Source organism: Panthera leo, chromosome A2 (assembly GCF_018350215.1).
Source record: "Panthera leo isolate Ple1 chromosome A2, P.leo_Ple1_pat1.1, whole genome shotgun sequence".
Lineage (NCBI taxonomy): Eukaryota > Metazoa > Chordata > Mammalia > Carnivora > Felidae > Panthera > Panthera leo.
This window is the reverse complement of record NC_056680.1, coordinates 11,310,045-11,325,344: the sequence shown is the minus strand read 5'-3', so window position 1 is coordinate 11,325,344 and position 15,300 is coordinate 11,310,045. Positions and strand designations below refer to the sequence as shown.

The following is a 15,300-nucleotide window of genomic DNA, read 5'->3' as shown; positions in this document are numbered from 1 at the left end:
CCATGTATATAAAATGTTTAGGCAAATCCATAGAGGGAGAAAGCCATTTGGTGGCTTCCAGGAGCTGGAGGAGGGGGCTGGGGAGTGGCTGCTCTAGGGGATGGGGTGATAGAAATGTCTTGGATGGGGCACCTGGGTGGTTCAGTTAGTTGAGCGTCCGACTTCGGCTCAGGTCATGATCTCCTGGTTCGTGGGTTCAAGCCCCGAGTCCAGCTCTGTGCTGACAGCTCGGAGCCTGGAGCCTTCTTCAGATTCTGTCTTTTTCTCTTTCTCTGCCCCTCCCCAGCTCACACTCTCTCTCTCAAAAATAAATAAACATTAAAAAAATTTGTAATGGCAATTGGTTAATTTTATGTGAATTTTGTCTCAAGTTTTTCATAAATCCTCAGAGGAAATCATAAATACGTGCCCAACCCAGCGGGTGAACATTTGATGGGCACCAGGATAGTCACATCGTCTCAAAGTATCTCCCCACGTGATACTGATATTTATTTATTATGGGAGGAGGGGACGGAAGAGAATAGTCCCTTGATAGTAGGGAAAGTTGGCCAACTTCACACAAGTGATCGAAGTGTAACACCCCCAGTGTTGGGGACTAATGTCAAGTACCTCCTAATCCGAGGCACTGGGGAGGACCAGCACCATCTCTGTGGTTCTGGACAAAGACATACTCCCTGGTTGGGAGGACTGAGCAGGCCAGCCCGCTGGAGGACATTCTGAGAAATGAGTGGCCTCGATTCTCCCAAAATGTTAATATCACAAGAGACAGGGAAACGCTGAGGAACCGATCCAGATCAAGCAAATGTGGCAAAGCGTGGAAAGGGTTGGCGAATCCCGACAAAGGGCATGTGGAAATTATGCTATTCTGCATTTGACATTATTTTATTTTAATTTTTTTTTTTTTTTTTGCATTTGACATTATTTTAAAATAAAAAGGTTAAAAGTTGCCTGAAGCTTTCTGGGCTGCTGTGGTGAAAATCTCCCACCGTGGCTTCTAGATGTTCAGCCCCTGTAGGTGACCCCTAGGCTCCACGGATTCAGCGCCTTATCCCCAACCCATCCCTCCTCCCTGCAGCCAAATTACCATGGGGGACAGCCTGGCCTCTTTCTCCTCCTCCTCATGGTGGCCCGTGTGACCCCTGGTCTGTCCACTCCTCCTCCTTTCTTTGCTTCCTCCTGTGGGTGCAAACCTGTGTCTCTGCTGCCATTTCCCTCTCTAGTTCAGCCTTCCAGGCTGAGCTCCACTGGACCCTCCTTTGGGGAGCCCTCTCGGGGAGGAAGGTATACCCCCAGCCCCTGGAACAAAGCCAGACATAAAGCCAGAGATTTATACCCACCTGTTGAATAAATGAATGAACAAATCAGTAACTACCCTCAAGCAGGGCCCTCACCAACCCCTCTGCGTGCCCCTCCCACACTCTGTCCCTCCCTCTGGCCCAGCTCTGAACCCCCAGAGCTGCTGGTTTCTGTGTCGGGCTTTTTCTTCCGTGGAATGAGGGCTCCTCCAGGGTTGGGCTTGGCGCCTTTCGGGGTCCCCATTATCCCCGCATGGACAGAGTGGGCTGCAGGGAGGCTTTGCAGCATGACTGATTTGGGAAAAGCCAGTTGATCAAATTGAGCAAGGCTGAGCAGCAGAGAAGCTGTGAAGGGAATGGGTGGGGCTGGGGGCTGGGGTGGACCTTTGGGGTTCACACAGGGTAGTAAGGAGGAAGAGGGGTGCTTTCCAGGAGAGCTGAGAGTAAGAAGATGTGTGTGTGTGTGTGTGTGTGTGTGTGTGTGTGTGTGAGCGCGTGCGCACACATGCATGGGTCTCCTTCCTAATGTGTGTCTGAGGTCTGAGGCTGCAAATGCTGTCCCAGGCTCAAGGCCTGGCTGGGCCTGAGCTTTGGGTTTGTGTTTTATATCTTAAGTCCCCGTGAAGCTCTGTGCATACGTCTGCAATGGAGCAGGGTGGTTGTGTGCGCGTGAGATTCTTAGGACGTGCCTGGCCTCAGTTTTGGAGGATCTGTGGATCTGTGTTTGTGCCCTGGCTCTGTGTGCGTCCCTGGGCTCTGAGTGTGTGTTGGGAGCGTGGGTGTTCACGAAGCTGGTGTGTCTGTCAGTGTGGGTTCAGCCCACGCCTCACCGCATGGCTGGCCTGAATTTCCAAGGATCTGCGGGTCCCTGGCTGTGTGGGTGGAGGGTGGGCAGGGACCCCGGGAGGCCGGGCTGGGGTGGGGGTGGGGGGGCGGGGGAGCGCAGGGCCGGCCCCGGGGCGGGGCGAGCCGCCCAGGGCTGGGGGCGGGGCGGCCCGACAGCCTCACTTTGGCGAAGTTGGCGGCGCGGAGGCTGGCCCGGGACGCGCCCGGAGCCCAGGGAAGAAGGGAGGAGGGAGGAGGGAGGGTCGCGGCCGGCCGCCATGGGGCCGGGGACCCGGGGCCGCCGCCGCCGCCGTCGCCCGATGTCGGCGCCGCCACCGCTGCCGCCCGTGCGGGCGCTGCCCCTGTTGCTACTGCTCGCGGGGCCCGGGGCTGCAGGTGAGGGGCTGGGACCTGGTGGTCGGGACTGGGTGGGTGGGTTGGGGGAGGGTAAGAGCGGAGTTTAAGGACCCCGGAGTCTGGGGCTGGAGGGCTGGCCTCGGAGCCAAGGACCAGAGCAGGGGCTGTGAGCACAGGAGTCCGGGGGCTACGTGCCAATCCCGGGGGTGCAGGGACTCAATGGGGGGAGGGGGCAGGGCCCCAGAGGTCCGCAGAATACGGATCCGGGAGCGATCAGAGTGTGGGGGGGGGGGGGTGAAGGGACCCAGGAATCAGGGGCTGGGAACTTGAGGTGCAGGGATCAGGGACGCGAGATCGGGGGGATCAAGGGTCTGGAGCACGCTCCCAATGCACGCCCGTCCGGAGTCCTGGGAAGGTCACGAACTGGAGCCTCAGGACCCCCAGGCTGGGGACCCCTCGCACAAAAGCCCCCCTACACACCCAGGGTCGGCCAGGCGGGGCGGGCGACGGGGAGGGGGGCGCGAAGTTCTCGGAGCTCTGAACTCGGGGAAAACTTCTCAGGCCGGAGCGCGGCAAGACCCGGAGCTGGAGTCGGAGCTGGAGCCACAGCGGCGCCCGCGCCCCTTTCCCCGCCCGCGGCCCCGCTCCCTCCCCCGGCCGCCGGGACCTGGCGGCCCCGGGACCCCGCCCCCGCGAGGGGAGGGAAAAGGAGGGCGGGGGGCGCGAGCCCACGTGCTCCGCTCCAGCGGCCCAGTCCCCGCAGCCCGAGCCCCTCCCCAGCCGGCCCGGGCCCCCTGCCCCTCCCCCTCCCCGCTCTCCCTTCCCCCGCTCGGGACAATGGCCGCGCCGTCTAGACACCCCCTCCCCCCCAGCCGGCCTCGCGCTTTCTTTGCCAGACAAAGCGGGACGGGCGGCGGGGCCTGGGCGGGGGCTGCGGGGGCGCACACCCCCAAGGGAGGCCTGGCCGGCGGAAGAGGGACGCGGGCCGAGCGGCCGGGGTCCGGGGTCCCGGGGAGCCGCGGCGGGGCTCAGCGCCGGGAGGGAAGGGCCTCCACCGCCCAGCCGGGTGCCCAACCGGGCAGGATCGGGCAGGAGCTGCCGCCCCCGCGGGGCCAGCGCGCACACACATGGCCTGTCACACACTCGCAGACACACACACAGCCCTGGGTCACACATACAGAGATGTAGACGTGCGCACACACACGACATCCGCAGACGTGGATACGCAGCTCACACACTGACATACGAACTCCTGCCATCACCCGTGTTCGTAGGTACCGTGGATCACCAGCCCCGGGCCTTGCACACGTCGCCTGCACACATTGAGCACATGTAGACACGATCCAAGATATGCCCACACCCAGTTTATACATGCAGACAGACAGTCACATCCAACCCATACACAGACCCACCTGAGGATCCACAGGTCACACACAGGCGCACAGCTGTATACCCAGATAACTGGTTCACATGCAGGGACCCACAACACATCCAGCCTGCACATACATGCACAGGCATCTGGACACCCATGGACTTGAAGCACACACACATGTGGCTCCTCATGTGGCCCCTTGGGTGAGTTCACAAACACCCACCGGCCCCTGTCTGGGTGATAGTGTCCTGTCTCTGCTTGTCCCCTGAGGAAGGGGACACAGGCCATGTTGTCCTATTCTCCAGCTCACCTTGTTCTGTCTCTCCCTCTGTCTTTGTCATCTCTGTCTCCTCTCTGAGGCAGCCTGCTTCTAGTTTCCTTTTTTGTGTCTGTCTTTCTCTGTCTCCCTCCATCTCTCCTCTCTTTCCATCTATCTGTGACTCGTTCATGTGCACGCGCGCGCGCGCACACACACACACACACACACACACACAGAGGCCCCACACCTGCCGTCACACACAACTCTCCACTAGCTGACACCCAGCCACACCCCAGACCAGTCTGGCGGGACAGTTAGACTGCCACACCTCAGAGGGACATAGCCCTCAGGGATGGGGACGCTGGACAGGGCAGCACATGTCTAGTGCCAGCCGCCCCTCCCTTCAAACCACACCCTGTCCCTGTAACACCCAGTGTTGGCTGTGCAAGGGGTACCTGCCTTGGCCCCTCTCACCAGAGCCCTGTTCAGGTCTGCCCAGCTGGAGTAGATGTCCAACATCGGGGAAAGTAAGAACCATGGGCCCAGGTCTCCTTACCCTGCCCTCTCGATTACCCTGGGATCTGGGCACACAGCCCCAGACCTCCCTTTAACACTCAGCACCCTCACTTCCTGCCTTTGCACCCCCCATTCTGGCAGCTTCCTGAGTCCCCACATCTGGCACGAGTCAGCACCTCCTCCTGCCCGCCCCTGCCTTGTGGTTCCCAGGGCTTGAGCGGGCAGGGACAGCTGCAGCCCCAACAGCTGGGGCTGGGGCGGGGGGCCGTGGGAACTGTGGGTGGGGGGGCTCCATGCCCCACAGAGACACCCCCAGCCCGTGGCAGCTGTTGCCTGGGGGAGGGAAAGATGGGCTGTGTCACTCTGAGCTGGGGTTTCTTGGGTGCCTGGCTGACCCCCCACTTTCCTTCGCCTCCCTCCCCCCACCACAGCCCCCCCTTGCCTGGACGGAAGCCCGTGTATGAATGGAGGTCGCTGCACCCAGCTGCCCTCCCGGGAGGCTGCCTGCCTGTGAGTGCCTGGCTCCGAGCCATCAGTGGGTCCTGTGTGGGGAGGTAGTCTGTCTTCTCCTCTGGCCTCTGTGTCCACCATGGGTGTCTCTACCATTTCCTACTTGTGTATGGCTTGGGTAACCTCTTGTTTCCCCACTGGAATCGAGCAGGGTTAAGAACTGAGTAAGGTTAAGAGCAAGGGCTCTGCAGGCCGCCTGGCCTGGGTTCAAATCCCACATCGTGTTGCTCACTGCCTGGGACTCAAACCCTTTAAACTTCAGCGTCCTTGTCTGGAAAACAGGCACACTAACACCTGCTTCACAGAGTTGTTGGCCGCCTGAGGTCACACGTAAAGCCTCTGATGGAGGTAGTTATTATTCAATTAACAGATCTTCAGGGACCAATCCCAGTGGCTTGGCAGTACAGGGTACCCCAACTGGATCCTCCCATATATCAACATTTAGTGGTGGGGGCACAGTGGTGGGGGTCACGGGGGCACCATGACCTTGGGTTAGTCACCTCTCTCTGAATCTCACTGCATCTGTGAAATAGGGGTGCTTCTTCATGGCTTGTGACCATGAAGGATTTCAAGAATTCGGTTGTTGGATCATACAAGGCAAGGCAGAGGGCTGGGAGGAGCAGAGCAGGGGCTGGGAAAGAACTGAGCAGAGGGAGACAGAGCTCAGTTTGAATTCTGGGCTCCGGGAGGGGCACCTGGGTGGCTCAGTCTGTTAAGCCTCTGACTTTGGCTTAGGTCAGGACCTCCAGGTTCATGAGTTCAAGCCCTCATCGGGCTTGGTGCTGACAGCTCAGAGTCTGGAGCCTGCCTGCTTGGCATTCTGTGTCTTCCCGCCTCCCTCTCTCTCTCTCTCTCTCTCTCTCTCTGCTCCTCCCCCACTCGCTTTCTCTCTTTCGTTCTCTCTCAAAAATAAATAAACATCAAAAAATTGAATTATGGACCCGGGGGTACCCTGAGCAGGTGCTTTGAGCTCTCTGAACCTCAGCTTTTGCATCTGGAAAATGGGGCAGTACTTCCTTCTTTATGAGGTTGATTTTGATGTGATGAACTCAGCATAGTGCTCAGCCTACAGTAAATGCTCCATAAATAATAATAATGATGGTAGGGGCTCAGGAAATAGGTGCCATAGAGGGCAACGTCTCAAGGTTATGGGGGAAATGCTTGATCCCTTTTATAATATCATCATTAGTAATAGCCCGTCACCTAGTAGCCATTATTGATTCATTAACGGATTCATTTATTCAAGACCATGTGTGCCAGGCCCAAGCTGGGTGGTTCTGGGGTGACTTTAGATCCAGGAGAGCCCCTTTGAAGTTACACACGTACTTTGACTGGAGCCCCACTTGGGCTCACCCAGGTGGGGGCTCAGCCTGGCTGAGCGGGCTCCTCGGGTTGGGAGTCTGCCATGGTGGGACGTGAGGGAAAAAGTGACCTTATCTGGAGCCACACACCTGGGAGGCGGAGCCGCGGAGCTGAGCGCCTGCGCCGTGGAGCTCCGCACCTGGAATACTGCCGACAGGTGAATGCTGCCGCAGCTGCCCTGCCCCTCAACAGGTGAATCACCGGCTCGCGCGGCCGCCCGGAGCCCGGACTACCCGGGATGGAGCGGGCTCTCCCCGGAGGTGGACCGTGGGAACCACTCCCCACGGCCCCCCAGTCTCTTTCAAGATTCTAAATACTCGTATCTTTTCAGGGACGCCCCCATCTGTCACCCCTCCACGGATCCCCCAAACCTCTTCCTCGAAGTAGCCTCTCAAGCCCTGGTGTCTGTTTCCTAGCCCTCGCCGCACCCCCTTCCCTTCCCCTCCCACCGACCCCCAACCAAGTCTCCTCTCCCCCCCCCCCCCCCCCCGCCTTGGTTTCCCCCAAAGCCCAGTCAGTGGGGCGGGGCGCGGGCGGAGGCTGGAACCGGCCCGACCGGTCGGCAGGGGAGCGGGGCGCAGAGCGTGGGAACCCGCCCGGGGCGTCGGGAGGGGGCCCGCGCGGCCGCGCCCTGCTTGGCGGTGGGACCCGCAATCCCGGGAGCCCGGCGCGGCGCGCCCCCTCTCGGCGTGCAGTCGTGACCGACGTCCTTGCCCTGAGGGTCTTTGGGGAGGGGTCTGGGAGCCGGGCCCTCCCGTCTTGACACCATCGGCACCCCTGCCCTGCCCTGGCCTGTTTCACTGGGGGCCAGGGTGGGGGGAATCTTGTGGGTGACGCTAGGGACTGAGTCAGCTGCCTGAGGCTAGCCCCAAGCGACTGGGACAAGCCAGAGGGAGGGACTGCGCGAGGGGTGGGCAGCGTCGGGGGCGGGGTCTGGGCCTTCTCACCATTCCAACCTTCCGCTCTCCACCCCCCCATCCCGTCCCCCTGCCCCTCCTATCCCCGCTTCTCCCCTCCCCCCTCCCCCGCCGGTGTCTCTCTGGAGGTTTCCGGTCTCAAGACCAACTGTTTTATTTCCCTCCTACTCAAGGTTGCCTTGGTCGGTTTGGGGAAGGGGCTGCAGGCTGAAGGACTCTATCCCAGTAAGAGGGTGCCAGAACTGGTGTCTATCTCCCCCTCCCAATGGCAGGAAGGGTCGAATGTGCCTCCAGGAAAGGCCAGGAGGATGTGGGAGAGTTAGGGTCTGTCCACACAGAGCTGTGGCTGTGAACTGCGTTGTGGCTTAGGGTCTGAATGTTCCCTAGGCCAGTATGTCCAACTGTGTATGTTTCTGCGTGTGTGTGTGTGTGTGTGTGTGTGTGTGCCTGAGAGGTTGTCTTCTGGAGTCTGAGACCTTGTGTTTCTCTCCGCCTGGAAGGCTCTTCCTCACACAGTACCTTCTGCAGTCTGAAAATATCCTTCTTGCCTTCCCTCTTCACTCATCTCCCTTATCCTGTGTCTTAGTTTCCTGGCTGCCATAACAAACCACCAAAAAGCTGGGTGGTTTGAAACAACAGGAATTTATTCTCACAGTTTTGGAGGCCAGAAGTCTGAAATCGAGGTGTTGGCAGCCAGTGTGTCCCCAGTGGCTTTGCAGGAGAGTCCTTGCTGGCCTCCTCCACCTTCTAGTGGTTTCAGGTGCTCCTTGGCTAGTGGGTGCAACACTCATATCTGCTTCTGTCTTCAAATGGCCTTTAACGCTTCCTCCCCGATCTCCCTCTGCCAATGGATTTAAGGCCCATTTAGAAAATCCGGGATGATCTCATCTTGATGTCTGTCACTTAGTTACATCCGCAAAGACTCTTTTTTCCAAATAAGGTCAGAGTCACATGTTGTGGGACATGGGCATTTCTTTTCTGGGGCCTCGCTTAAAGCCCACTAAACTCTTGGTGGCCCTCCCCACCCCATGCCGGCATGTTATATAATTCATTATTTGTGTGTCTTCTCTTTGCCCAACTTGGCTGTGAGGATAAGGGGTGGGGGGGCGACTTTTCTTGTGTTTGCGACTGCATTCCTTTTGCTAAGAACATAGTAGGTACTCAGTGAATATTTGTTGCATGGATGGATGAGGGTGCCTGTTCGTTGGGCTGTGTGCTTGCGTGTGTGTGTGTTTTTTTAACGTTTATTTATTTTTGAGAGGGAGAGAGAGCGCGTGTGCGCTCACGTGAGCGCACGAGCAGGGGAGGGGCAGAGAGGGGAAGAGAGAGAATCCCAAGTAGGCTCTGCGGTCAGCACAGCTGGATGCAGGGCTCTATCTCACTAAGCGTGAGATCATGACCTGAGCCGAAATCCACAGTCGATGCTTAACTGGCTGAGCGGTCCAGGCGCCCCTGCTTGGTGTTTCTGCCAGTCCTGTGTGTATCTGTGTCTGGGCTTCTCCTGCCCCATACCACCCTAGTACTGCCCGGTACTAAGCTATCTCTGCCCACAGGTGCCCTCCAGGATGGGTGGGCGAGCGGTGCCAGCTGGAGGACCCCTGCCATTCGGGCCCCTGTGCTGGCCGTGGTGTCTGCCAGAGCTCGGTGGTGGCAGGCGCTGCCCGGTTCTCCTGCCGCTGCCCCCGTGGCTTCCGGGGTAAGGGACGGTCTGGGGGAGGGGAGCCCAAGGCAGGCGAGGATGGGCATGGCCCAAGCTCACCCTCTCCTGGTCCCTCTAGGTCCCGACTGCTCTCTGCCGGACCCCTGCCTCAGCAGCCCCTGTGCCCATGGTGCCCGCTGCTCCGTGGGGCCCGATGGCCGCTACCTCTGCTCCTGCCCGCCTGGCTACCAGGGCCGCAGCTGCCGAAGCGATGTGGATGAGTGCCGGGTGGGAGGGCCATGCCGCCACGGTGGCACCTGCCTCAACACGCCTGGTTCCTTCCGCTGCCAGTGCCCAGCTGGCTACACGGGGCCACTGTGTGAGAACGCTGCAGTGCCCTGCGCCCCCTCGCCGTGCCGAAACGGGGGCACGTGTAGACAGAGTGGCGACCTCACCTACGACTGTGCCTGCCTTCCTGGTGAGGGAGCCGCTCCCTGGGGAGGGCAGCAGGAGTGGACAGACAGCAGGCCAGCCTGGCACTGACCATCTTTGCCTTCTCTTCCTCTGCTAGGGTTCGAGGGCCAGAACTGTGAAGTGAATGTGGATGACTGTCCAGGGCACCGCTGTCTAAATGGGGGCACGTGTGTGGATGGCGTCAACACCTACAACTGCCAGTGCCCTCCTGAGTGGACAGGTGAGCCCCAGGGCCGAGAATAGCCAGGTGGCAGACCTTGGGTGTGCCTGCAGCCCGGTGGCTGGACTGGCGTGTCTGTGTGCCACAGGCCAATTCTGCACGGAGGACGTGGATGAATGCCAGCTGCAGCCCAATGCTTGCCACAACGGGGGCACCTGTTTCAACACACTGGGTGGCCACAGCTGTGTGTGTGTCAACGGCTGGACAGGCGAGAGCTGCAGTCAGAATATCGATGACTGTGCCACGGCCGTGTGCTTCCATGGGGCCACCTGCCATGACCGCGTGGCCTCGTTCTACTGTGCCTGTCCCATGGGCAAGACTGGTGAGTGGCTGTTTTCCTTGCAGGCAGCAGGGAGCCAGTGATGGTTCCACGGTGGGGGAAAGGATGGAGTCTGACTTGAGCGTTAGGATGATTAGGTTGGAGGCCAGCTACGGGGTGCAGGATGAGCCTGGAAGAGGCCGGCCCACAGTCCGGGGCAGTAGCCATGGGAATGGAGAGCTATCCCGTGACCGAGGAGAGGGGACCTTTGCAAGTGGCAAAGGGTCAGGGAAGGTGCTTGGGAGGGGGACTTGGGTGTGGAGGGCAGGGCATGTCAGGGAGAGGCTACTGCAGAAGCCAAGGCTTGAGGGTATGGAATCAGAAAAGGAGTCAACAAATTTTAAAACAATATGTGGGTGTTTCCAACTCATTTGCAAACGGTTCAGGAAAAAGATACATAGAGCTTACGGTAGTTGAAGCTAGGTGGTGGGTGTATGAATTAGCTCTTCAGTACATTGGGAAGTTTGCGTTATAAATGATCGGGAAAAATAGCCTACTGGATACCCTGCAGGTTAATAGAAACAAAGCACAAACCAATATGTGGGGGATGTGGGACCTTTGGGCAGAGCTGGAGGGTCCGCCCTTGAACTCTGCCTGTTCCTTTCCAGGGCTTCTGTGTCATCTGGATGACGCCTGTGTCAGCAACCCCTGTCACGAGGATGCTATCTGTGACACGAACCCGGTGAACGGACGGGCCATCTGCACCTGTCCACCAGGCTTCACCGGCGGGGCATGTGACCAGGATGTGGATGAGTGCTCCATTGGTGAGGGGGGCGCGGTCTGAGAGTTGGGAGGGAGGGGAGAGGCAGGTCCTTAGCCACCCCCACTCACACTGGCGGTGCCTGCTCTTGCAGGCGCCAACCCGTGTGAGCACCTGGGCCGGTGTGTGAACACACAGGGCTCATTCCTGTGCCAGTGTGGCCGTGGGTACACAGGCCCGCGCTGCGAGACCGACGTCAACGAGTGCCTATCGGGGCCCTGCCGCAACCAGGCCACGTGCCTCGACCGCATAGGCCAGTTCACCTGCATCTGCATGGCAGGTGCGTGGGGGGGTGTGGTGGGGGCGGAGCCTGAGGCTGGGGGTGAGCGAGGGAAGCCTGCAGACAGCAAGGAGCACCCCCCGACACACACAGTGACACTGGGTCTGCAATGGGACCCTGAGAGACTGAAGCCTGGAAGGAGGTGGAGGCTGGGCCAGAGCAGAATCTTTGTGCAAGGCTAGGGGTGTGGTCACATGGAGTCCTTAGAACCTCAGATGGGCTGGGAGTGGAGTCTGTGCCATAGGATCCACTGGAGGGTGGGGATGAAATAAGGGCGGGACCAGGGGGTGAGATGAGGGCGGGACCAGGGGCTGGTGTGGGTCCAGGTGGAGCCTGCAGACAGTCTTGGTGGGATTGAGGCCGGGCCCAAGGCTATGGTGGGCCCTGGGCTGGTGGCTGAGGACCCCTCATAGTCTAAGGACTGCAAAGGGAAGAGGGCGGTCTGAAGGCAACGCCCATGTGGGGTCTCATCATCCTTGGATCGGTTGGAGCCTCAGCTGGGTGAGGGTCCACCATAAGGCCAAAAGCTGAATCTAGGGTTGGGCTGGGGGTCAAGGCCAAGCAAGGCTCAGGGGAACTGTCTAGAGTGGGAGAGGGAATACCTTCCCACTTGCTCTCCCTTTAGGCCAGAGGCTAACCCCCACCGCCCTAATCCCCCTCCTTCACTCCCTAGGCTTTACAGGCACCTATTGTGAGGTGGACGTGGATGAGTGTCAGAGCAGCCCGTGTGTTAATGGCGGGGTCTGCAAGGACAGAGTCAACGGCTTCAGCTGCACCTGCCCCTCGGGTGAGGACCCTGGCCAGGGAGCCTGAAAAAGACAGGTCCCTGCAGAGGCAAAGGCTGCAGGTTGGGAGCCTGTAAGACCATGTTAGTGGGCAGCTATCGTAACAGAAACCACATGCAATGAACACCACTGAAGTCAATTTATTGTTTTATTTTTACAAAAGTTTTATACCTTTTAGAAAATGTTTATTTATTTTTGAAAGAGAGAAAGTGTGAGTAGGGGAGGGGCAGAGAGAGAGAGAGACAGAGAGAGAGAGGGAGAGAGAGATACAGAATCCAAAGCAGGCTCCAGGCTCTGAGCTGCCAGCGCAGAGCCCAACGCGGGGCTGGAACTCACGAACCATGAGATCAGGACGTGAGCTGAAGTTCAACACTTAACCGACTGAGTCACCCAGGCGCCCCTGAAATTAATTTAAAACGAAGTGAACAGTCATCCCACCCAAACAAGGCAGGGTTGGCAACGGGTGACTTCTCTGACCCGGTCTGGACCTCTGCCCGTCCCATTCCCTACCCTAAGGCTTCAGCGGGGCCATGTGTCAGCTGGATGTGGATGAGTGCGCCAGCACACCTTGCCGGAATGGAGCCAAATGTGTGGACCAGCCCGATGGCTACGAATGTCGCTGCGCAGAGGGTGAGAGAGGGCCGTTGATAGGCCAGCAAGAGTCTGGGGGCGGGGCAAGGGAGAGACAGAAAGCAAATAACAGCCTTGGGGAAAACTTGGGGGCGGGGCTGCAGCAAGGCAGGACCTCAGTAGAGCCAATGACAGAGCCAGGGAGTGGAGCCAATGATGGACCTTAGCAGCGGTAAGGCTAGGGTTGGGGCCAATGGGTCTGGCAGATACTTGGTGCTAGAAGGTAGAGGGGGCGTGTCGCTCCCAAACTCCTCTATCCCCAGGCACTTCCCATGTGTCCCCATTTCCAGTCCAGAGCAGAGAGTGAGGCGGAACAGGGCTGGTAGTGTAAGGACTGGAGGCAGGGTACAGCGAGGGATGGGATTTATCTGTGGAAGTGTATTGGCCAGGGGCGTGTCCTGGAGCCTGTCGCCGGAGGGAGTTAGGGGCGGAGCCTGAATTGAGCCCACCTCCTGCTGGTTAGCTGGGCAGGGCGTGATGTAGAGGTGGGCCAGGATTGGGGCGGAGCCACGGCTGCAGGCAGGACCTTGGCAAGTGGGTGGAGCCTGATCCTCTGGTTCCCCCCCCTCCCCCCTCCCCCCCCCCCCCCCCCCCCCCCTCAGGTTTCGAAGGCACTCTGTGTGAGCGCAACGTGGATGACTGTTCCCCGGACCCGTGCCACCACGGGCGCTGTGTGGATGGCATCGCCAGCTTCTCCTGCGCCTGTGCCCCGGGATACACAGGCACACGCTGTGAAAGCCAGGTGGACGAGTGCCGCAGCCAGCCCTGCCGCCACGGAGGCAAATGTCTAGACTTGGTGGACAAGTATCTCTGCCGCTGCCCTCCCGGCACCACAGGTGGGGCTGGAGGCGGGGCTGGGGCAGAAACCGTATATCTGGAGGGGCACAGGGAACGGTGCCCCTGGTGGGGCTCAGTGGTGGCCAACCCTGCCATGTTCCCCTTCCCCAGGAGTGAACTGCGAGGTGAACATTGATGATTGTGCCAGCAACCCCTGCACCTTTGGAGTCTGCCGGGATGGCATCAACCGCTATGACTGTGTCTGCCAGCCTGGCTTCACAGGTGGGCAAGTGGCTGCCATGGGAAGGGGGTCTTTTTTTAATATACAATTTTTAAAACTGTTTTACTTATTTTTGAGAGAGAGGGAGAGAGAGAGAGAGAGAGAGAGAGAGGCAGAACATGAGTGGGGGAGGGGCAGAGAGAGAGGGAGACACGGAATGCGAAGCAGGCTCTCCAGGCTCTGAGCTGTCAGCACAGAACCCTATGTGGGGCTTGAACCCACCAACCTAGAGATCATGACCTGAGCTGAAGTCGGACACTTAACCGACTGAGCCACCCAGAAAGGGGGTCTTTTGGGGGCAAAGGTGAAATCACCCTATTTTTTGCTGAGTTTGCCCCTCTCTTTGCATATGCTTGTCCAATGAGATTGTCCACACTTAGTCCTGAGGTTATGCTCTCTCATTGGCCTGAGGGTGTCCCCGTATCAGCTCAAGGTTATCCTGGAACTTAGACGAGGGTGTCCGGACTCAGGGATGGGCATGTTTCTTCATGGGGCCAAAGTAATCCTTGGTGAAAATGAAGGTGACTTCATTTAAGTTTGGGGATGAGTATGATCTGGGGCAAGGCAGCTCTAGGTTGAGGAGGTGGTTGCCCTAGTTTGTACAAGAGCTCGTGCACTGTGAAAATGAGATTGTCTTTGCTCAAGGATGTGGCCATGCTAAATGGGGCAAGGTTGTCTTCCCTGTTGGCACCATCGTCCTTGTCCTGGGATGAAGTTGCCTTCGTGCTCTCCAGGGCCCCTTTGCAACGTGGAGATCAATGAGTGTGCGTCCAGCCCGTGCGGTGACGGAGGCTCCTGTGTGGATGGGGAAAATGGCTTCCGCTGCCTCTGCCCACCTGGCTCCCTGCCCCCGCTCTGCCTTCCCACGAGCCATCCCTGTGCCCAAGAACCCTGCAGTCACGGTGTCTGCCACGATGCACCCGGAGGGTGAGGCCTCTCCCCATCCCCTGGTCCCCTGCCGCCTCCCTGCCCGCAGGCATTCCCTGACTGCCTTTCCTTCCAGGTTCCGCTGCATGTGTGAGCCTGGCTGGAGTGGCCCCCGATGCAGCCAGAGCCTTGCTCGAGATGCCTGTGAATCCCAGCCCTGCCGGTCTGGTGGCACCTGCACCACTGATGGAATCGGCTTCCACTGTACCTGTCCCCCTGGTGTCCAGGGTGTGTGTCCCCCGTGTTCCCACCCCAGGCTCTCCCTCCCCCCTTCTTCCTTCTCATTTCCTTCCTGCTGCACTCTCCCTCCTTTACGTTTGCCTTTTTTTCTTCTTTTCCTCTCCCCCCACCCCCAGGACCTTTGGAGGTGGGTATCAAGGTGGGGACCCTGGGGGGAGATGGGGACAAGGAATCTCTCACGAGTATCTCACTCTGGCTGCCCTCCACAGGCCGTCAGTGTGAGCTGCCATCGCCCTGTACTCCAAACCCCTGTGAGCATGGGGGTCACTGTGAGTCTGCCCCTGGCCAGCTGCCTGTCTGCTCCTGCCCTCCTGGCTGGCAAGGTACACCACCTGCTTCCTCCTCCTCCTCCTCCTCTCTTTCACCCCCTCTGCACCCTGCTGCATACTGAGTGGTGCTGGGGACCCAGAGGGAAACTTACAGAAAAAACAGAAGACAGAAAAGACTCTGTCTCGGAAGGGACCGAGCAGAACACAGACAGTTGCAGCCCATGTGATCAGTTTTGGAGGAAAGGAAGGGATCTGGGAATGGGGAAGCTAGGACTCAGGTGGAGGGT

General features: G+C 59.1%; 1 protein-coding gene across 1 annotated transcript in view; it reads left to right on the top strand.

The window, feature by feature from the left end:
• Positions 1–2,398: 2,398 nt before the first annotated feature.
• Positions 2,399–15,300, top strand: part of NOTCH3 (notch receptor 3) — a 35,001-nt gene continuing 22,099 nt past the window's right edge. The window contains exons 1-15 of the mRNA XM_042928738.1: positions 2,399–2,516; positions 5,056–5,134; positions 8,967–9,109; positions 9,192–9,530; positions 9,624–9,746; positions 9,835–10,068; positions 10,674–10,829; positions 10,920–11,105; positions 11,779–11,892; positions 12,407–12,520; positions 13,123–13,356; positions 13,469–13,579; positions 14,312–14,504; positions 14,581–14,732; positions 14,954–15,067. Coding sequence (XP_042784672.1) covers positions 2,399–2,516; positions 5,056–5,134; positions 8,967–9,109; positions 9,192–9,530; positions 9,624–9,746; positions 9,835–10,068; positions 10,674–10,829; positions 10,920–11,105; positions 11,779–11,892; positions 12,407–12,520; positions 13,123–13,356; positions 13,469–13,579; positions 14,312–14,504; positions 14,581–14,732; positions 14,954–15,067 — 2,410 coding nt within the window. The remainder of the gene's footprint in view (positions 2,517–5,055; positions 5,135–8,966; positions 9,110–9,191; positions 9,531–9,623; positions 9,747–9,834; positions 10,069–10,673; positions 10,830–10,919; positions 11,106–11,778; positions 11,893–12,406; positions 12,521–13,122; positions 13,357–13,468; positions 13,580–14,311; positions 14,505–14,580; positions 14,733–14,953; positions 15,068–15,300) is intronic.